Source organism: Labrus mixtus, chromosome 18 (assembly GCF_963584025.1).
Source record: "Labrus mixtus chromosome 18, fLabMix1.1, whole genome shotgun sequence".
Lineage (NCBI taxonomy): Eukaryota > Metazoa > Chordata > Actinopteri > Labriformes > Labridae > Labrus > Labrus mixtus.
Window position 1 is genome coordinate 11,142,128 of NC_083629.1, and position 23,112 is coordinate 11,165,239.

Genomic DNA, 23,112 nt, shown 5'->3' on the forward strand with positions numbered 1-23,112 from the left:
TGAGATGTTTTACATTTCTTTATGACTAAAATTTTACTCTCATTACTTCTTTCTGCAGGACAAGTCAGCAGCACCTACACGTATATCCTTTTTTTCACTGGCACAAAAATCAAGCATGGATCACTTACAAAGAAATCATTATTTTAAAAATGTTATTTATAATTTAGGTCTTTCAAATCAGTTTTCTTTATTCATTTTCGTCCAGAGTTGGGATGTTCACCTTTCGTCAAGTTCCTTGCTTTGTTTTTTCTCATCCTTATTTGCAATGCATATCTGCCGGGGTGTGTCCTAGGGCAGTCAGTGTCTATGCACTAAGACTGCACCTTAGTCTATATCGTGGATACAGATTGAGGGATACGCTGGCAGATAGTTGTGACAATGGTGCATATGCAGAAAGGGGATGTATCAGTCCTATAACATTTAAGTGAAACAGAAGCCAGTTCAGACGCTCAAAATGAACAAGAAAAGACACTTTCTGGAGCCTCCAGAGGTCAAAGACTACCTGGTCAAAGGAGATAGATTTACCAAGTGGTCAGAGGTAAGTCAATATGTTGAGAAAATCTAATCTTTTAAGAATTTAATACCAGCTAAAATAAAATATTGGACCATATACAGATCAAATCTATAAGGTTCAATCAGTAAGTCTTCATTCTGATTGTTTGTTGAGCAGTGTGAATGTTTCTTTTGATTTTTATTGATTCTGATGACAGGCAGATTTGTTTTTTCAGAGGGTTTAACTCAATAGATGTTTCCATCTCTTTTCCAAGGACTCGACAAAGACTCATCCTGTCACCATGAAAATGGATCCCAAAGGTTTTTATGTCTACTGGATCAACCAAAGCAAGGTAATCAATACCCTGAGTGTCAATATGTCATAGATGTAGAGAGGTGTTGACTCCTGTTCAGAGGCTCACAGAAGTGAAACAGCCTTTTTTTCTGTGCATCAGACAAACACAACCTGACAGCATATCAAACGGAGGTAGTTGTGTTTCAGTGACTCACATCCAGAGTGTGTGTAGAGTGCAGAAGCTGAGGCTCTGCCAAAGCTTGTGGGTTAGCTCAGAGCCGCATCGCACCTTCCGGTCCCAGCAGCTTTGTGGAGATTATCGATCAGTGCTGATGTGGGCTCACCATCCTGCAGCAGCGTGCAGCTGAACTGTGATGCACTCCATGGAGAAGACTATCATTCTCATGCTTCATCTCTTTCCATCTCGCTCAATGAAGCACCTTCGGGTTCCCACAACATCACAAAACCAGTACATCAAATGTGTGTCTCATGTGTCTGGGCTCAATCGTTGTAACATTAAAGTATTTGTGTGAAGTTTAGATCAAAATGAAACACAGCAGTTTCCAACATGAATGTTCAGAGACATTGCATCCTAAGTTTCCTCACACAAACAAAGTCAATCCCCTAGTTTTTTTGCACTTTGCCAAAGGATGACTTGTATCTGAATCCATATTTGGACTAGCCCCTTCACGTTGAAATAATAGTTGAGATGTACCTCTGCTTCTTGTTTCTAGGAGACAACGTTCCTGGATGTTGCTACCATCAGAGACACCAGAATAGGAAAATATGCGAAACTTCCAAAAGTGAGTAAAGAGTCATTATCTGACATAAGCACCTTCTTGTCGATCAAATTAAGTTTAACTGGTTTGTTTTTCCATGAATCTCGGCATGCAAATCTGTGTTCAAGCCCTTAGTTTGCACATTAGTTGGACAGGCAGATTTGCATTGCAAAAAGGGCAATGGACACATGCACCAAAGCTGCTGCCCTACTATAGAAACACACAAACAAACAGAGATACACACAAACCAAGTGCCACACATTTAGTCATGATCTAAGATTTGTGTGAGGGGAGCTCGTGTGTTTGTTTTCTTTGTGTCTGACTGCTGCAGCTCCTCTCCACTTCCTCTCCGGCATCCACAGAGAGTTGCACTATGCAGCCTCAAAAGTCGATTCAGAAATCTTCTCCCCTCAGGGAGAGCACTGAGCTCTGCATCATCCCAGCTGGGGTGCTGATGGAGAAAAAAGGAGATGGAGAAAGCAGCTCTGATGCCGACATTATGTTCGCACCTTTGAAAGTAGCATGGGAGTGATTGATTGAAGAGTAGCAGATGCAGGAAGTGGGTACCTAGAGCTGCAGTGTTGTTTATGTGTGTGTGTGTGTGTGTGTGTGTGTGTGTGTGTGTGTGTGTGTGTGTATGTATTTGTATGCATATTTTTGCATGTTTTGGTTGGCAAATTTGCCTATGTTGATCAAGCTCACAAGCGTACAAGTGCTGCAGACTTGACTTGACCTCTTCAAGCTAACATAGGAAAAACTTTTTCTTTTCTTTTTTTTTTCTTAGAAATGTGTATCTTTTATTGATCCAGGATACGTCTTCACTGACATTTAATGAAACATTTTTAACAACAGTCCAAGAAAGCATGCTAAATTTTCTTACAGAAAAAAAAAACAACAACTTTCAGTATTCACAGCCCAGTGGAAAAAATACAGTGGATGCAACACAGTTTCAGGTTCTTTAAAAAAAAAAAATCCAGTTTATTTAAAATATTTTTTTCTTATGGTTTTGTTCTTACTCTGACAGCCAATTTCTATAGCATATTGTGTTAGAGCAGTCACTACTGATTTTGCTTTATTTACCTGTATGTTAACAATAAAGCACAGTTAAAACAGATTTTTTCAGAGTCTAAATATTCTGTAGGCACAGAGCTTGTAACTTAGCTTTTGCAAGAAATGCACAGTAATGAAAAGATTGCCACAGCAAGTAATAAAGTGTAGTGTACAGTGGTATGCAGTATTGAGGTATATAGGTAATGCATTCATAAAGAGCATCCAAGTGATGCAATATTGATTAAAAAAAAAGAAAGTTTGCCAAAATCAAATATCTCATTTCCTGAGGGGGAAACATGCTTTATATGAAGAAAAAAAAATGAACGTACTTTTACAAAAGCATTGATTTATTTATCAGCTTGAAATAATGTTTTCAAGGTTTTCTAAAAACGGTACCATTTCTCTGTGGTCAGTTCTCTATTAAATCCATCATCTCTCCTTTGCAGCACCCTAAGGTTCGCAACGTGTTCAACCTCGACTTTCCAGACAGCAACCACCTTGCCAAAACTCTGACCATCGTCTCAGGTCCAGACACTGTGAATCTGACCTATCATAACTTCTTTGCCTCCAAAGAGAAAGTGACACAGGTAATAAACCAGTGCATACACTTGGTATTGTGTGTGTCTAATATTTAGCTGTTTACAGTCCTTTCTTCTCTGCCAATGATCCCCTCTGATGTTCAAACACAGCAATGGGCCATTATAGCCATTACACAGAGAGCCATCCCTCCGATAAGGCGCCCTCTCACTCCCCTTTAGTCCTTATTAGACTCCATGACTCCAATATCCGGATGTAATCAGCTGTAATGAAATCACAACGGTGCTTTGTTCAAATTCAACATGCACCACTTTCATTTCCTGAGGTGCTTTTATATTAACGCCCTCTAGTGGTGAGTTTGTGTCAATTTCAGAATCAGAGTCAGAATCAGAAATACTTTATGAATCCCATTTTAAAACCTCTTGCAATGCCATTTAATGACATTTCAAGCACAATCTGTGTTAAAATTTAAATAATGATTACCCTTTTTTTCTCATTTAATGCACAACAGAATTGGGCAAATGAAATCTTTGCAATTGCATACAATGCTGCCAGGAACAATGCATGCAGACAAGTCTTCCTGGAGAAAATGTAAGTGAGCATGATGAGTTAGACCTGTATTGTTTCTGAATGAACACATCACACATATAATACAGCACTGGACTATCAAAGTTTAATTTGGCCTTTTTTGTTTGATTGTAGATACGTGCGTATTTCTCTTCACACCAACAAGGACGGCAAGATCCCAGTGAAATAGTAGGTTACATTAATCCATGTAAAGGTGTAGGATGGCTAGTTTTTACAGCAGATTTTTTTTCTTCACATTTGGCTATTCAATGTTTCTCTGTTTATTTCTGTCAGTATTTACAAGATGTTCCCTGCGGATAAGAAGAGGGTGGAAAGTGCCTTAGCATCAGCACACCTCCCTAAAGGAAAGGTCAGAAAAGAACAACCTTTTTGTGGGCTGCTTGTCTACTCTAAGTCCATCTTTCTTTTGAGATATTTTACAGCAATATTGATATTTTGTCTCTCTTCACTGTAGTGATTGTCGTTAGTCTTTTAGTATTTCAGCTTAAATGAAAGTACTCAGACACCTGCTGAATTACTACAAGATTAGGTCAAACATTTTTTACAGTGGCAAATAACATAATATCTTTTATTATTATGACATAATGTACATGCTTCAACATTTCAGTACGACTCCATGAAGCCGGATGTCTTCACTGAGGCTGCCTATAAGACCTTCTTGACACATCTCTGCCCTCGGCCTGAGATCTACGAGATCTTCACTTCTTAGTGAGTCTGCTTCACGATTACCTTCCGCTGAATCATCCTCTTATCATGTTATATAGGGATTTTATATATATACACCTGATCCAACTTACTAACACATTTTAATCTTGAGATATATCTGGTATGTACCTTTAAATACTTTTTCAATGGCTTGGCCAAAAAAAAAGAAATGTATTTAGTTTGTTATGTTTTTCCCATGTGGTAAACCCTTCAGCAGTTTACTTATTCTAAAAGGCTAGATAAATGATGTGCTGTAGTTATGAAACCAGAAACTTGTATTTGTCATATGACCGGGGCTCAGGTGGGCTGTATCAGGCCCTGAGAGGCAGAAGCAACATGACGTGCAGATCTGATGTGATTGTCATGCATCTCTTTGCCCCGCAGCTCCAACAAACCCATCATGACGAAGGAAAACTTCACCAAGTTCCTCAACGAGAAGCAGAGGGACTCTCGCCTCAACGAGGAGCTGTTCCCACGTCTGCGGCAGGACCAGATCAAGGCTTTGATCGACAAATATGAACCCCTCTCTGCCAACTCGAACAGAAGTGAGATTCTTTGACATTGGCATTGATCTATGTAGGTTTTCAAAGGTGGATAATGCGTTCCCTCCTCTTGTGCATCTTCAGATCTGATCTCTCCAGAGGGCCTGTTGTTCTTCCTCATGGGGCCAGAGACGTCAGTGGTCGTGCAGGACAGGCTGGCCAAGAGTCAGGACATGACCCAACCCATCCCCCACTACTTCATCAAGTCCTCCCATAACACATACCTGACAGGTCACACACACCACACTGATTTTAACCCAAAAACTCTGATACGTTACTCATCTTAGGATCATTTATGGGTCGTTTCATTCTTTTCTTTCTGCGTGTTTCTCTGCAGCTGGTCAGTTCTCGGGCGTGTCCTCCCCGGAAATGTACCGTCAGTGTCTGCTGTCCGGCTGCCGCTGTCTGGAGCTGGACTGCTGGAAGGGCAAACCTCCAGATGAAGAGCCAATCATTACCCATGGTTTCACCATGACAACCGAGATCCTATTCAAGGTAGTACTCAGAAGCATTTAAACTTTTTACATTGTGGTATTTTGGTTTCCTTTTATTCATTAGCCCTCTGCATCATGCACTAAAACAATGGAGAGTTTGACAAATATAAATCGATAATTTGTCTGAACAGATGGAACAAAATCTGCACTTTTATCTAACATGTTTATAGAAATATATTTTATCTGCTCAACTTGGACGTAAACTTGAAACTTAAGAGCTTCAGTTATGGATCTGAAAATCAAATAAAAAGCCAGAAAACTTTTTCAGATTTTTTCAAGTAGCATGATCTTTTTATTAATTAATACTCTATTACCCTCAATTTAGTTGTGACTGCCTCTCGTTGAATACACATCCTCTGTTGAACAATATACATTAGTGCCCAGTTTGATATGCTGTCTATCCTTTTTTCAGTTTTTGTTGTAGACCAATCATGCAAAATCCAGATTCTGACACTCAGAGGTTAATGATTTACAGATAAACCACCTGTTGCAAATAATGCAGCTTTGAGAATTATAAAAGGCATTAACTTATCCCAGAATGGGAAGAAGTAAAGACCATTGACACTACCTTTGGTGTGAGCTCAACCCCTCTCTGAGGAGTATTTCCCTGCAGTAGCCATTCATCTTCGGCCTTTTCTAGTTAAGACCAACCCCAGTTCCCTGTGAACATAGTTAGCATTGTTCCAATAAACATCCTGATGTTTACATTCACCAGAGGACCTTCATGTTGACCAAAGAGTGCAGGCGTTTGATGAGATGTGATATGAGAAGTCCATGCACACATTTAACACACACACACACACACACCCACGCACGCACACACACACCCACATGCACACACACATTGTCACACACAGTCCCCCTCTCACACTCAACACTTCCATTTAAGGGCATCTGGAGCTCTGCAGTCACCGGGGCCAGCACACAACACCTCAGTTCATTTTACTGTCAGTACATGTGAGAGCTTAAGAGACGGCCTAACGCTTTGGAGTAAATATCACAAGTTTATGATTTGTACCCATGTTTTTATAGTTTTCTACTGGATTGTCCCCTTTATTTTATGGTTTTCTACTGCTCTTTTGCCTGATGCAGCACCCCTAATCAAATTAAAGTCTATTAAATGCATATTAAACAAAAATGCATGTCTCTGTTTGTTGTGTGACAGGATGTAATTGAAGCCATTGCCGAGAGCGCCTTCAAGACCTCACAGTACCCGGTTATCCTCTCATTCGAGAACCACGTTGACTCGTAAGACCCGGCTTTTCCATCACCTCATGCTGTATAATATTATAAGCACACTGTAATAATGTTCTGATGCCATTATCCCAAATGAAATATGGATGGAACATATAGAGAATGTAATTGAATCTGTGTTCCTGTCAGTAAAGCACACAGTAACAGGTCTGCTCTGTCAAAGGGTGAAACAGCAGGAGAAGATGGCAGACTACTGCAAAACCATATTTGGTGATGCCCTGCAAACAGAGCCACTGGACAAATACCCTGTGAGTACACTGCTGCAACACAGCTAACTGAACAAAATTGTGCCGTTAGATGCAGTTTATTCATTGAGAAATTGTCCAACAGAACACTGATGACTAAATGTTCAACTGTGAGACTCTGCTCTGTTCTGCAGTCTGACTGCATCACTTTGCAGGAAACACGCAGAAACATGATAGTTTAATGTTTGTCCTCTTTCTTATCTCTGTTGGACATGACCCTCATTGGCTCCTGTGTACACACATGTAACTGGTTTATATCAGCAGTGACTGTCTGTTTACCTCCTCTCAGCTTCGTGCTGTGTGGAGTGCGCACATGTGTTTGTCCTTCTGAGGCAAAGAGAGGACGTGTTTAACTGTCTCAACTTAAATCAGGGCTGCAGCAAGGACTTTTGAAAGGCTCAAATCATCAACATTTCCAAAAAACCTAATCCACTCAAATTTGACAGAAACAAAAGTTTTGTTTTGTTTTGTTTCCAATCTTAATAGCCTCCACACACATACAAATACAATTTTACAGCAAGGAAACATCAAGTCCTTTTTGATCATTTCATTGAATTAATTAAAACAAGCTCATTATATGCTTGAGCTTTTAGATCTACTCCCTTCCAATGAGGCTCTCTGTTGTGCATTGCTTTATCTTAATTTTGACATACCAATAATAAGTCCATTAAATTCCGTCATTGACTCTTTAAAAAGCTTCCATGTATGTGATTGTACAGTAGCCTATAATGTTATTACCTTTATTTCTTTCTTTCTTTATTCATTTCTATTCTACAGGGACATGCATATTAATAAACATTTCTGAAAATATTCCAGAGTTAGACAAAAGGCACCCGTGGACAGATTTTATAAAAGGCTCCCTAAAAAAGAATAAATTCAAACCTTGCTAAAAGCTACAAATAGAAATATCATGACAGTAATGAAGCAGGCAGGTAAGTAGCCACAGGTGAAAATACATAAACCATGCAGGACAAACAAGAGGCAGCACTTGTTGAATATTAAGAGAAAATACATAAAACATGCAGGACAGACGGGGAGCAGCATTGAGCCGACATAACAATATGTAATTGAATATACTATCAAATATAATCAACTAGTTTGACGTTTCCATCTTGTGAGTAGCAGACTCAAAACCGTCTAGAGCTAGCATTTCATTTGCATAGCTTAGCTTAAAGACAGGAAACACATGGTATCTGCTAGCTTGGCGCCATTTTTTTTTAAAACATACTTTATGAACCCCCTGAGGGGAAATTCTGGTTTTACACTTGTTATTGAGAGACACATAATCCCGAATTACACACATGCACATACAGGACCTGTGGACCCTGCTCTAGGGCAACTAGACCAACTTTGATATTTTGGTCTACAACTGGACTGCAGAGAGAGAATTTATTCAGCTAGCTGTATCTCTATGCTTCCAGTCAATGCACTAAGATATCCTGCTTCTGTCTGTGGCTACATATCAATCTCCAAAATATCATTTTATGCATTAAAATCCTGATTTTTCCAAAGACAAAACCAAAGCGTGTTTCCTGAATAGTACTTTTCTTACAGCCCTGTATGGGCTGGCTATGTATTGTTTTGTCACAGTTGACCCCATGCTACTTTAGGGTGTCTTATTTTATGTTTTAAATTCAGCTAAAGCCAGGCCAGCAGATCCCCAGCCCATCTGAGCTCATGGGCAAGATCCTAATCAAAAACAAGAAGGGCAGCCATGCAAAGCCAGCCCAGAATAAGAAAACCAGCACAGCAGCAACTGACCAGACCACAGCCACAGCTGCACCCACTCAGGACCCAAACATCTCCTCCACAGATCCTGCCAACCCAGCACCCAGCGCCCAGGAGAACCAAGGTAGATTCGATAAACTACAAGCCAAATGAGGTTACCAACAGTAACACTAAGTAAGTGTTAGCTGTCACTGACATTATGTTTACATGCTTCACCAGAGGGGGACGCAGCTGTGGAGGACAACGAGGAGACGGAGGAGACAGACGAGCAGGATGAGGAAAAAATGAAGACATCGGATGAGGTAGAGTGATGACAGTTTTATTGCTGTACATCATCCGTGTCTGTCCAAAGCCATTCAAACATCTGTCAACGTCCTGTCAATCCCCCACAGGGCACAGCTGGACAAGAAGTGACAGCATACGAGGCCATGTCATCTATTGTCAACTACATCCAGCCAAACAAATTCATCTCATTTGACAATGCCAGAAGTATGTGTCCATGAATTTAACTCAAAAATAGATTTTACACTATATACACCTTTAGAAAAATCACAGGTAAGCAAATCAAAGTCAGTGTGAGTTGTGCAATTTTTCCTCCTACTTTATTCCTCCTTCACAGAGAAAAACAAGAGTTACGTCATATCATCTTTTGTGGAGACCAAAGGGGAGACAATGATTGCCAAGACCGCTGTTGAATTTGTCGAGTATCCTTTAAGAATGCTGGAGAGGGAGTCGAGCTCCAAATGATGTCTTAAATCTGCTTATTTCTTTTGACACTGTGATGAGGGTGTTGTAGAGCAAATGCAAAATACAGACATGCAAAATTGGGCTTCCTGAACCGTCTTCCTCAGATACAATAAAAGGCAGATGAGCAGGATTTACCCCAAAGGAACAAGAATGGACTCATCCAACTACAACCCTCAGCCATTTTGGAACGTTGGCTCCCAGATGGTGGCGCTAAACTACCAGACCATGGGTAGAAATGCAAACTCAAAGCACTAAAAAAACCCACTTTAAAATACATACATGTTGCTGCACACAAGAGAATGACAGGACTAGCTTTTTCTTTCTATTCACCTCTTCAATTTGATCTGTTGTTTTCTTTCCCACACATGAGGCTTCTGTTTTACACCACAGCAGGTCAGTGTTGCACCTCTTTGTGCAGCACAAGGCCCCTGCTCCACCATGAGCTGAAGAGAGGGGGCATGAATGGGTCTGTTTGTGTCTTTTTTTTTTCAGATTTCCCCATGCAGCTGAACATGGCTCTGTTTGAGTTCAATGGCAGAACAGGATACCTCCTCAAGCATGATGTGCTGCGGCGCAGTGACAAAAAGTTTGATCCTTTTTGTGACAGGATCGACACAGTGGTGGCGAGCACACTGACAATAAAGGCAGGTTCATGGTCTTATCATGATTATGCTTTTCTCACTTAATCCACCTCTGTGGTGCACAGAATCCATGCAGACTAAATACAAAACAGTGTAATGGTGAAATGTCTTTAAGTTGCATCATTAATGATATTGCATAGGAGGGAAATCGTTCAAAGCTGTTTTTGCGATTAAATAAATCATTGAATAAGCCTCAGTAACCTTTGGGAGCTTGTGTATGTGCAGCCGTGTTTGCTTGCTTTTAGAGTCTATAATTACTTAGGCGTACAGCTGAGACTGACACATAGTTCCTGGTATTCATCTGACTCTGCATGAGTGAAAATCTCGGTTCTATTTATATTCTTTTTGTCTAGAACATGCATCCATGCACAACAGGACACATCCACATCCATTTTGATTACCACTTCATACATTATGTGTCATGAAATCCTATTCACTTGTCTCCATAGATCTATTCAGGTCAGTTTTTGTCTGACAAGAATGTGAAAACTGGAGTGGAGGTAGAGGTGATCGGACTGCCAGGAGACCCCAAGAAGAAATATCGCACCAAGTGGTCCACCACACCCAACGCCATTAACCCCGTGTGGAACGAGGAGCCTTTTGTTTTTGACAAGGTGTGATAAACATATGACCAAATACACATGTTTAGGCCAGTCTGTTGTTACTATTCTTTATAATGTATTTGTTGTTGTTATGGCGGATAGATTCTGCTCCCAGAAATGGCCTCTCTAAGAATTGTAGTTCACGAAGAAAATGGTAAATTCTTGGGACACAGGATCATCCCACTTGATGCCATCCAATCAGGTCAGTGAAGCTCGGGGGGGGGGGGGGGGGGGGGGGGGACATGCTTCATCTGATCTACATAATTCAAACACCTCTGAGTCATCCAAGGCCTCTGAATGTTTGCGAACTTGTTTGTGCCACTTTCACTGGGGTTTGTTTTCTGCCCTACAGGTTTCCATCACATCTGCCTGCGCAGTGAGAGCAACATGCCGCTCACTCTGCCTGCTCTGTTTGTCTTCATCGAGGTCAAGGACTATATCCCTGCTGCCTTTGCAGGTGCTTGGCTTTTTTTCACTTTCTGATTTTTGGAAAAGAAAAATCTTCTGATGCAACTGAATGCATGTTGTTTGAGTGATTGAGAGGACAAGGCTGATTCAGTTTGAAACTTTGTTGCTTGGTAACATTTCATTTGCATAAAGAGTAATTTGCTTTTCATGCTATCCCAGATTTCACAGATGCTTTATTCAACCCGACAAAGGGCACAGAAAAGACCACAAAGACCCCAAAGGAGGTAAAAGCTACTGATACTAAAACTGCCTTTATATACTAAAATTTAAATATATATAATTGTTCTTAAATCCTTAATAACACTAATTAACTTCCTGGAAAACCCCTGATGTTGTTGTTGTAGACTGTGATGTTCCTGTTCTTTCTGTGCTCACACAGTCATCCTCGGACTACGTTTCTCCCTACGAGATGCCTCTTGTGGCCCAAACCGCTGCAGTCGTGGCTCAGGAAAGTGAAGCCCCAGTTGCAGGTAATGAAGCTCATAAATGGGAAACAGTTCAGAGTTTATTTTTGTAGGATGCAGTGTCTAAATATGGCTCTTATGTTGCTGATTTAAGAGGTCAAACTTCCCCTCTCTCCCCAGAAAAAGTAGAATCTGAACCTGCACTACAGGTTGATGCCAGTGAGCAATCACCAAAGTCTCCAACGGATCCTCCTCAAACTCCTGAGGAGGCCCCTGTTGAGGATCCAGCCCCAGATGCAGAAACCCTTCCTGAAGCTGTTCCATCCTCTGAAGAGCCGGCTGCTGTAGAACCAACCCCTGAGGAAAAAGCCCCTGAAGATCCAGCCCCTGAAGAGCCGGCACCTGAAGAGCCGGCACCTGAGGAGGAACCCGCTCCAGAGCCAGAGGAAGCTCCTGAAACTAAGGAGGAGCCTGGGACTGAGTCCACTACAAAGCCAGATCCACAAGACACAGAAGCTGCTGAAGAACCTGCTGCTGTGGTCCTGCCTGTTCCAGCAGCAGTTGCATCGCCTGAGTCCTTAGTATCAAATGAGTCACCTCAGCCGCCCACGTCTAGTGAAGGTACCTTTGAAGTGACATTGTAGAGAAGGATCCAATCAGGAAACATGCAGACCAGTGAAGAGATTTTTTTAGTTGCACAGATGGGAAGTTGTAATAACAAAGCCCCATGTGTTTTTGCTGCAGAGCCTTCGACTGTTCCCACCGAAGAACTGACACAGCACAAGAACTACCTGAAGGTCGTCAAGCGTCAGGAGAGAGAGATGAAGGAAGCAGAAAAGAAGTATCAGAAAAAAGGAGAGGACCTGATTCAGAAATATTCTGACTCCTTCAAGGCCATGAAGAAGAAGGCCTCATTGAAGAAAAAGGAGTAAGGGCAACATTTTTGTTTCCCATGGTCATTTTCAAGATTTTATTCTGTTATTATATTTTAGGTGAAATAAATAACTGACAAAAGACTGTCAGATTGTGTTGGCGGAGGAAGGAGTGTCATGTAATAAATTCAGAGTAGTAGTGTCCATCTGTCCAACGGTTTATGTTCAGTCATTCACCAAAAACAATGCCTGTGAATTCTACAGAATATTAATTCTGACCTTCTAATGAAGATGTTATTGTTTTGGCCAGTATTAGAAATATTTAATTAATAAGCATAGAAAATACTCCATGATTAATGTACTGGTGCAGAGTAAGAGAGGATGAAGGGAACAGCTGAATGGATACGTGCTGCAGTCTTTTTTTTTTTTTTTTTTTTTTTACAAAACCCACCACACAAAGCCTTCAGGACAAAACATGTCGTTCAATGACAGAAGAGAAATTCTAAGACTTTCTAATACCCACAGGGTTGTTCAGTGAAATCTTAAAGAGAGAGTGTCTGTTCAACTTGATAAACTCAATTTCTTCTCGTATGTGTCTGTTGCATGATGGTATGTTTCCTTTAGGGGAGAAAAGAACTCCTCTGACTCCAGCCTGAAGACGGAGCGGGTGCAGGAGCAGAAGGACAAAATGTATGTCGAGCTGCAGGCTTTGTGGACGGAGCAGTGCGACCAGCTGAAGAAGAGGAAGGAGCAGTGTGCTACAGAGGTTAGCAAAATACAGGTTTAAGTTTTACACTTGGGGTTGACTCATTCAAAAGCTAAGTTTTGCAGATCAACATGATAAAATGTGGGTAATGTGGCCAGAAACATCCTTACACAAACTAACGCTAACAATTTCTAATGGTTAGATTCATATTTGATGTACCGTACTTCAGCATGTCAAAATGCTTTTTTATACTTCTTCATTTACATAAAGTCACTTGAACTGATTCTGATGATTAAAAAAACAAAAAAAAACGACTTGGACAGTACAACGAAGAAGTAATGTAATGGGGAGGATGAGAGTCAGAGTTGAAGGTGAGTTTTTAGGGATTTCTTGAGGTGTGGGGGAGTCTCGAATGTTTTTTGGGAGAGAGTTAAATGTTGAAACTGACAAAAAAGAATTAGCAGCCCCATCCGCCTCTCCTCTCTTAAACTCATCAAACTCATCAACTTGTAGGTTGGGCTCATTGATTATCTGTTTGGACCATAACTTTACTCTTTTGGTTCACTGTCCCTACGCTCATCCTTTCCAATGCAGAAGGAAGCCATTTTTAACAACAACAAAAAAAGGGCCCCAAAAGCCCCACTGTAAACTCCCTGATCAACAACAAAGTAGACACAGTTAGCAACCAGCCGGTGGTCACAGTTGAGAATTTAAGAGATTTAGAAACAGAAATATTCTTCAGGGGTTGGTTGTGGCTTAATGGGAGGGAATGTTTGGTTTATATTCACAATGTGACAACTCACATGAGTCCAAATGAATGATTATTTTTGCTCTATAATTTCTAGATGTGTAGCTAGCTAACAGATTGCCAACAAGTTCACCTTATCAACACAGGAGTATTGTGCTCCAATAATATTCCTGCTGCACCCAATATGGCCGTCATTTGAAATACCGTGCTTAATTCTGCTATCCCTACGATATAAATGCATCACCGGTTCAGGTTTATAGCATCAAAAATGGCTTTGAAGTATATAAAAGTGTAAACATTGTCACAGTAAGATAAGATCTGCTTGTTGTCTTCCTGTAACCTTTTCTCTGTTGCTCTGCATCAAACCGCTATTTTCTTCTAATATCTACTATTTACATTTACTCTTTATTACATGCAATAATTAACCCGAAACAAAAGCATCAACTGTCACGGCCCAGGATGCGTTTACATCTCTCTTGGCACCTGACTTTCCTTGTCTGTGCTGTGTGTTCGGGACCACGGGCGAGCAGCCAGCGCTTTAGAGTCTCTATTGATTAAACAGCAGACCCAGGGCCTCGGGGGTACTCTTAGCATAAGCTCTGAATCTGCTTTAGATGGAGGGGCCAATCAGGTAATTATTCAAGGGTTGCTGCACTAGTCAGAACGTACTGTTCAGGTGCTGAGGAGTGAGGTGAGAGGTAACATCGAGCTTGGCGGTCTAGTGCCATTACTAAAGTTCATGCAAAGTAGCAACTTTTTTTTTCTAGCTTAATGAAAAATAGACTTTAATTACTCCCATAATGGACTTGGAAGAGCGACTCAGGTCTTGTTTTCAAGCTTCAGTCTGCCAGTGAACGTGTTACTTCCTCCTCCTATCGTGACAGAGACTGGCCAAACTGTTAGAGATGGCAACAGAGAGACACACCACTGAGCTGAAGACCCTGGAGAGGTGAGAGCACACATACAACACATTTGGGACATGCTGTACACACTGAGAGATAGACTCAAGCTTTACTGACTCTATGCAGTCTGTGCCTTGAGATTTTGGTGCAACACTGTTTGATGTGTGTGTGTGTGTGTGTGTGTGTGTGTGTGTGTGTGTGTGTGTGTGTGTGTGTGTGTGTGTGTGTGTGTGTGTGTGTGTGTATGTGTGTGTGTGTGTGTGTGTGTGTGTGTCTCATGTGTGAGACATTTGACATTTTGGAAAGACAATACCTCAAATAAATGAATGAATCACCTCAATGTGCGGGTTCTCTGATGTCCTTGACTGGCTTTCGGTGTTCTGGATGTGAATGTTTGTGTACCTGTGTGTCTGTGTGTGTGTGTGTGTGTGTGTGTGTGTGTGTGTGTGTGTGTGTGTGTGTGTGTGTGTTGCCAATGGGTTTGTTATCCCTGGTTCCCAGCTGGCAGATGGTTAACTCAGGACAGCCATTATCCAACAGGTGTTTAAACAGCAGTAGGGAAGCAAAGGTAGCTTTGGTCATCTACCTGTGTGCACACAGACATGCTAACATCTTACTTAAACTGCAAATAAATGTCAGAAACACATCATCGCCCTGTGACTTTTGATTATTTTTTTACATTTTCAATCAAGCAGGAGTCCTTAGTTTCTTGTCTTTGCCCTGTTTCACAGCGAATCCAAAGAAAACAAGAAGAAATCGATCTCAAAATGTTCCTCCTCAGAGAAAGCAAAGTGAGTGTACAGTGTGACCTTCAGGTACTTTCTGTGTTTCCTTTCATTGCTGTTCCTCTCACAGAGTTTCAGCTTCTCCTCTGTATTAATAAGAAAAAGGGAAATTCAAGTGATAAGGAGCTCATTCGCCTCTGTCACGTGGAATTGCACATTAGTGATGTCTAGATATGTTGTATTTTTGACCATTAAGTACGAGAGTTTCTAATAAAAAATTGTACTTGTCTTTTTCTAAGGCTGAAAAAGACAATGAGCACAGAGCTGCTGGATGAAACAAGTCAGTCTGATGCTTCTGTAAGTAATCTTTTTAACTTGTTATAAGTCGAAAACGTCAAGACTTTTTTGGGGATTAGCATTTGAATATTTTGACATTTTTTGAACACGACTGTTAGATAAGATTCATACCTCTGTTATACCTCTTTGGAAAGTGTTGACATGGAGCTTACAGCTGGTTAGCTTAGCTTAGCATAAATGACAGAATTAAGTGGAGAAAACTAAGCTGAAAGTCACAAAAATTTAAGAAAATATAATCCTCACAACATGTCCTAAACTGCCAAACATCCTGTTTATAAGTATTTAAGCTCATCTAAGCTTACCAGCCAGTGACCTTGTCTTTAACAAACAGATGTGTGTGGTATCAATATTCTCATTTAAACCTTGGCAATGGGACAAGAAAACTCACTTCTAAGGATTTCACACAATTCTTTAAAAATTGAAATAATTAATGACGTAAATCTTCAGTTAAATGAAAGATAAATCTCTGCGTTTTACCGTCATCAAGCCTGTTCCTACATCAATACTAATGTCTCAGAATACACAAACCATTCACATAGTCAGTTCACCACACATTGTATTCAGCAGTGTTACTATGGTTACAAAGAGGTGTCTTGTGATGGAAAAAAAGGAAAAAATATCAGACATGTCAAAAATTCCTTTCATACATCTGCACGCATGTTCACACACTCCCACGTGCCGATCACAGACACACACAAACACGTGAGCACACTTACCTGTTCACTCTCAAAACACACACACACACACACACATACACACACACACACACACACACACACACACACACACACACACACAAACAAAAAACAGACTCACACACACTTACACGGTGAGTAAAGTGAAGCAGGCCCTGAGCATAGGCCAGGCCTGTCCATTACTCAGAAGCTGTTTACAGAGAGAAGGCTAATTCATGTGCAGTCGATGACTCACTGAGCTCTTCCCCCATTCCACTCATCAACATTCAGACCTGCTGTATCTGGGTTAAAGACCTGACTATTTCACTGTCTACTCCTCTCCCATCGACCCAACAGGCTGCCCTCATCCAGCCATACATTATGGTTGCATTGCAGCTAATTCTTCTCTCCTTAATCAGCATTTCCCATTAATTACTGCAACTATTAATGCCACAGTCACCTTTTTTAAATCAGCACGGCCTCTGTATTGAATCACCAAGTGCTATAAGGGCTGTGTAATCAAATTGGACAAGCCCGACCTGTTGTAGCTTCAAATGTATTGATTCTCTTGCTCCGGTTGCATCCCACGGGTGCTCTCCAGATATACACACACATACACTCAGAGGGAGGAACATGAGCAGATGAACTGCTCATAGACATGCTTATAGACAACAGTCTTTATCGCTCACTTGATACCACGTGTACACACACAAACAGACTTACACAAGCTCCTACCACAGATCGATGATGTGTTCATCTGCAGTAACATGATGTAGTGTGCTTTTTTTTGTATTGTTACAGTCTTCAGATAACAGCCCGCAGCAAGAGGCTCTGATGAAGAAACAAGCTGTTACACTGGAGGAGATCAAGACCCTGACCAATCAGGTACATTCACTGACACCAGGGTACATTTTTGTCACTGAAGTGGACTTTGCAATGACTCAACTCAAATACTAAACGTGGGCAATCTATATCAAGATTAGCACTCTTACTATGCAGTGTAGGTTATATGTACATAGATGAAAATGTATGAGCAAAAAGTTTCAATTCTAATCCAAAACCAAACACATTTAAATGTTGTAATTTATGTTTCGATAAACTTTCTTGATTTGTTTGAATTTTGTATTGGCCAATGTAAACGCAGTTGAGGGTTGTGCAGGTCTGATTATTAACATTCTCAGGTGACCGTCATGCTACAGACTTATATGGTTATCTCAGCTAATGTTCCTGTTCTGATCCTGACTATAATGATGTCAAAAATTATGTTTTGATAATTGTCTAAACAGCAACATTTTCAAAATTGTAGTCCCACATTCGTTTTTTGTGTTTTCAATGCATCTGAAGATGGAGGAAAAGTAAATGAAATGCAATAATCAGTTCTGTAACTCTAATTTTTGGTAGCTGTCAACAAAAATACTTCCCACTGAGCGAGGGTTTTCTGCCTGAACCTATCCAACAGTTAATAAATTGGATCCCTCATTCTTTGTACAGATTGCAGATTCCTAAAAAAACCTTGATCCCCTGGAAAACACACACAAACAATTCCTAATAGGTAGACCTCTAGACAACTGGTTCCCAACCAGAGGTTGTCATATTAGGTTTACACACATAAAATCATGTTTAAACATAACTGGAAAATGTTTGCAAAGGTCTTTTGGTAAGAACAGGTGTGTATGCATATTCTGATTTTATCAATGAAAACTATTTAAAAAAAACGTTTTTAAACAATATAACACTTACACAACACAACTGCTCGAGACTCAGACTGGCATTAAACATAACCCCCAACCCTTAACCTGACCATAAACAATACTTAACCCCTTCAATGTGACCATAGTGCTAATGAGCATTTTGTTCTTTTTTAAATCCCAAACACATTGACTCACTTCCTCAATGGACTATCCCCATAATATGATGAATACATGATTAATACAAGAACTTGCACTGTGCATATTCACAAATCTGCAATCCAAACCATTGCAATGAAATATCCAACTTGCGTTGATACATTTGACACATTGGCCATCTGCCTATCAGTGCTTTGTACGTAATACTGAAGAATGACACACAGACTGAGAAATGACAGACCACTCTCCCACCGCTGTAAATGATGTCAGAGCTCTTTTATGACAATGCTTGGCTTTGAGTTGGAGAAATCTTGGCAGTTTGTTTATAGAAAAAGAGGTGTTATATGGATTAGACATTGACGCTTGAAGGCCAGATGGATGGTGTGTTTTTATGTCTCATCAATAGTATTAGCTTACAAATACTGTGTCTGATATTGAGGGAAGCAGTGGGAGGAATTCAAGTGAGTGTAGTAAGAGAATGACGGACAAATGAGGACACCACAAGCTAATCTTTGCTATATGTTTCTCATATCATTGGTTGAGACATTTTCCTAAGTACATGTAAATATCCTAAAAAAAATCCCCATCACTCTTAATTCAAATCAATCCATGCCACTGGGTTCAAGCCAGTTGATCTTTATTTGTACGGGTGCCAGGACAAAAATCCATTCCTTAAAGATCACGATAAGCATCTGGCTGAGAAAAGAAGAAGCTATAAAAACTTCAATGTCAAAGCTGTAACCTTTAACTAATCTTTGGCCTCTGTTGTGTCTGCAGCTCAATCAGGAAGCCCTGAAGGAGCAAGCTCAGAGAATGAGGTCTATTCCAGCCGAGGTGAGGGAGGCCGTTAACGTCTGTGTGGGGGCCCACTTTCCTGAACTGGTCGACCAGTCAGACGGCAAGAAGGTGGAGGGGGTCGGCTTCTATGGGGATGTGTTCCTGGGTTAGATGTGCAGTCTGTTCCCTGACCCATGACTGTAACCTTGTCCTTACTGAATATACGCTCTGAATATAATTGTAGAAGAAGATGATTTGGTTAGGGAAGCTCTGTGTGGAATTTCAATTTAGAGCTGCTATTCAGACAGCTTTTTTTAAGTCATAATAATGTTTTCATGGATGTCCTTCAGACCAAAAGTTTGATGATTTTGAAATGATTTTTTCCTACTCTATTTTCCTCTTTCTTTTTGTTCCTTTTCACCACTGATAAGTGCCCCAATACAGCGACAAATATCCTCTAGACCATCACTGAAAGCTTTAGCTTGGTACTCTTCTTTGTGCTCTCAAAATGAGTGCAAAACTGGGACAAAAACGGGTAATCGGAGTCTGCAGAGTCCATCTGTCAGACTGCAGTTCAGTGTGAGCGACACTCCATAGAGCCGCAACAAGGCACTCACTCTGAGATTTAGTTGTGAAGTAATAGAGGTTAACCTACACAACAAGTGCAATCAATATCTGTTGGTGATGTGATGATGGAAATGCAGACAGGAAGCACGGATGCAATAAGTAGTTTTGTGATTTTGTCCTGTGTGAAAGTTCACAATAAACTGTTTCTTTCCCCGCATGTGTGTTTTCGTCCTTTCTTTACATACAGATTTACTGAATACATTTACATTCCAAGTTAAGTAGTAGAAATATCATGTTCATTTGGGACATAATGATTTCTTTTTTTTAAACTTCTGTTTGCTACTAAAATACAATTTCAGCACACTATCAATGTTGTTCATTATCATATATATTATATTTTACTGGCTAAGATATATACAGTACCTATTAATTAATCCCTCTATTGTTGATCATGCCACACATAGGCCGAGGGGTGTCAGGTAGGTGGGAGTTCGATGCCTTGCTCAATGGAACCTCAGCAATGCTCAGAAAGGGCTGAGATTTGGTCCGCACAGGGACTTGAACCGGCAGCGCTTTGGTTCCCAGTCCCTACAGTCTGAGCCCCAGGTCCCCACTGACAGTTACTCAGGGTAAAGACACCTGTGAAAAGAGAATGATCAGAAACCTGCATACAGTTTTTAAGTGCCTCAGCATTCCATTTTCTTGTAGAGTACTCCCACAGTTTATCCAGGTGTGAAACCAGGACATGACATGTACATGCACGAACTATCGCTCGGATACCTTTGCATGTAATGTGCACTCTTTAGATAATGCCCTGTCCAAACTCAATCTCAGTTTCCCACATCCACATCTGCGATTCTGCCCTAAAGTGTAATGTCAGTGTTAGCTGCTTGGCCGTACTTCATAGCACTGCAAATTAGAAAGAGCAAGCTGTTCTTTCACTTCCTGCTGGTGAAAGGATCAAACTGTTTTCTTCTTTTCATGAGTTGCTTTTCTAACTTTTAAATCAGTAAGTTTGTTACCTTCCAACAGTGCATTATGTACATTTTCAGAACAAAAATGGTAGTGCTAATGACTGAAATGTAGAAAATTACCCTAAATGTAAACCCTTATATTTACAAAAGAGTGATTGCCCCGGCTTAGACTGATTCAAAGATATTGCCCTGTAAAGGTAAAACTACAGTATTTACAAGAACAATACAGAACCAATGCTACTTTGGGGCTCAGGAAGTGATCTGGCATCTCTCCAGCTACCAGATCAACTTCTGGATTTGGTCCTCACTGGGACTTGAACTGGTGACCCTCTGGTCCCCAGCCCAAATCCCTGCAGACTGAGCTAGCACAGTAATACTGTGACAGCTATTATACCGCTTTTTTTTTCAAGTATATTTGCAACAAAAAAGCAAAAAAAAACTGTGGAGTCCAGTGGTACAAGCAGAGGTGAAACGTGACTGGAAAGTTGGAGCTCTACTCTCTCTCTCTCTCTCTCTCTCTCTCTCTCTCTCTCTCTCTCTCTCTCTCTCTCTCTCCCTCTCTCTCTCTCTCTCTCTAGGCTTGCCTCTGAGCTCTTCATTGTCCATTATGGCCACTGACTGATTCATAATAAAATATAATTGCAGTGTCTTCCTCTCCATCTAATACAAGTTCTGGGATGGATCAACAGTCACAATAGCGTCACGTGGGCTGAAGAGAATGCAGGTCATTTGAATGACAAACTAAAACATTTTTTGAATCATTTCAGCTACAGTATGTTTCAAGAGCCTGGGGCAATCTGTTGCATTCATCAGAGAGCCTTGTTTACTTTAATTCGAATACACGTGCATGCATTTATTAATGAACACAGCTTCTCTCTGACTCATCTTTCAATGCAATCTGTCCATTTCTCTATAATTTTCTTTTCTGTATTACACCCGTCTCTTGATCATACATGAATGACATTTGAAGCTGAGGATCTGGAACAAGCCACGTCTAGAAGACACAGCCTGTGCCTGAGAGTCCTGCCACCTCATGCACAACACTGATGAACTGCGAGCTAAAGAGTGTGAATCCAGTCAGCTTTGAATCACCGGACTGATAATCTTACATAAGATGAAGTGAACTCCGACAGATCGCTCTCATCATGCCAGCTGGAAGGGGAAGGCCTGTGCAGGATCTTTAACTGAACGATGACACGTGTAGTGAATCAAAGATAGAATACCTAAAAGAAAGGCCTTCTACTCGGGTCCGGCCTGAGTACTACAACACTGACAGGGATGAACAATCTGCCGTCAGATTGTTGCTTTTTGTCCGGCTTCTTGCTCTGTAACTTCCTCTTTCTCTTCTTAACATCATCTGTCATTGTCCTTTCCCGTCTTTTAGACTCAGCCATTGTATCAAACAGAACAGAGACGGGCTGACTGGCTTGTTTTTAGCTGAAGGTTGATGTGTGATTCAGAGCTTTAAAGCCATTCTCCCCTCTCACAAAAGAACTGCGGCCTGCTGCCAAAGTACTGACAGAATTTTACCTATAGGGGTTTTAAATCCACATCATCATGTCATAAAAACCGTCGTCTTCAAAGAGGATCACAATTTAATTTTGCATGAAAACAGGTAACATAAGCGGATCAGTGCAGTCCTGCTGAATCTTGGCAGCGATTGCAAAGACAATTGTATCCTTTTTCTTTTGGAGGCTGAGTTTCAGGAAGACTATTATTATTACTAGTAATTCAAAAATAACCCAGTGCAATTTAATCTTGCTTTTTTTCATATTGTCCTAGAACATTGTGCAAGATTGAGTCTTTAAGACACCATTAGCAGAGAATAGATATTTTTGTTCAGATGGGAGAACAGAACGAGGATGAGAGATGTGAATATATTCTCTCCCCTACTTGTTTCCTGTTTGAGGAAGCCGACCTGACCCACATGAGGTGTATAGTCATGATCTATAGTTCATCTTCACTCCAAGTGGATGCCATCCGGGATGGATATTAAGAACCAACACCACCCACACACACACCCACACACACACACACACACACACACACACACACACACACACACACACACACACACACACACCACCTGCTGAGGATTCTCTGTCAGAGGCTGCATGTGTGTGTGTGTGTGTGTGTGTGTGTGTGTGTGTGTGTGGGTGTGTGTGTGTGTGTGTGTGTGTGTGTGTGTGTTGGTGTAGGTGTTGGATCCTTGTGTGGGCTGCACACTGCACTTATACTGCTTAAAGACAGTTTTGACCAGAGACAAGATAGGAATAAAAATATTCACTTCTTTAAAACTGATTTACATGCATGCTTTCACCAGTCTGCAGGAAGTTGCTTTATATTCAAGGATACATTACATAATCCCATTGAAATCTCACTTATGGTATTG

At 40.8% G+C, this 23,112-nt stretch overlaps 1 protein-coding gene across 1 annotated transcript; it reads left to right on the forward strand.

Moving 5' to 3' along the window:
• Window positions 1-348: 348 nt before the first annotated feature.
• plcb2 (phospholipase C, beta 2) lies at window positions 349-19,961 on the forward strand. Its single transcript, XM_061063216.1, has 32 exons — window positions 349-538; window positions 768-845; window positions 1,522-1,590; window positions 3,063-3,203; window positions 3,665-3,744; window positions 3,856-3,909; window positions 4,015-4,090; window positions 4,349-4,449; window positions 4,831-4,991; window positions 5,073-5,219; window positions 5,326-5,483; window positions 6,648-6,730; window positions 6,900-6,984; window positions 8,620-8,833; window positions 8,929-9,011; window positions 9,102-9,198; window positions 9,329-9,413; window positions 9,561-9,685; window positions 9,949-10,100; window positions 10,547-10,711; window positions 10,802-10,901; window positions 11,052-11,156; window positions 11,327-11,391; window positions 11,547-11,637; window positions 11,752-12,192; window positions 12,316-12,499; window positions 13,068-13,209; window positions 14,782-14,846; window positions 15,531-15,590; window positions 15,824-15,881; window positions 17,357-17,440; window positions 19,180-19,961. Exons 1-32 carry the CDS (start codon window positions 455-457, stop codon window positions 19,348-19,350), a joined length of 3,804 nt encoding a protein of 1,267 aa, XP_060919199.1. The 5' UTR covers window positions 349-454; the 3' UTR covers window positions 19,351-19,961.
• Window positions 19,962-23,112: the final 3,151 nt, after the last annotated feature.

Bases quoted from the DNA above. Each gene is read 5' to 3' on its own strand.
- plcb2 (XM_061063216.1), top strand. From the start codon at position 455: ATGAACAAGAAAAGACACTTTCTGGAGCCTCCAGAGGTCAAAGACTAC. The intron at 6,985-8,619 runs GTGAGTACACTG...TTTTAAATTCAG, and splicing joins AGCCACTGGACAAATACCCT to CTAAAGCCAGGCCAGCAGAT. The intron at 15,882-17,356 runs GTAAGTAATCTT...GTATTGTTACAG, and splicing joins CAAGTCAGTCTGATGCTTCT to TCTTCAGATAACAGCCCGCA.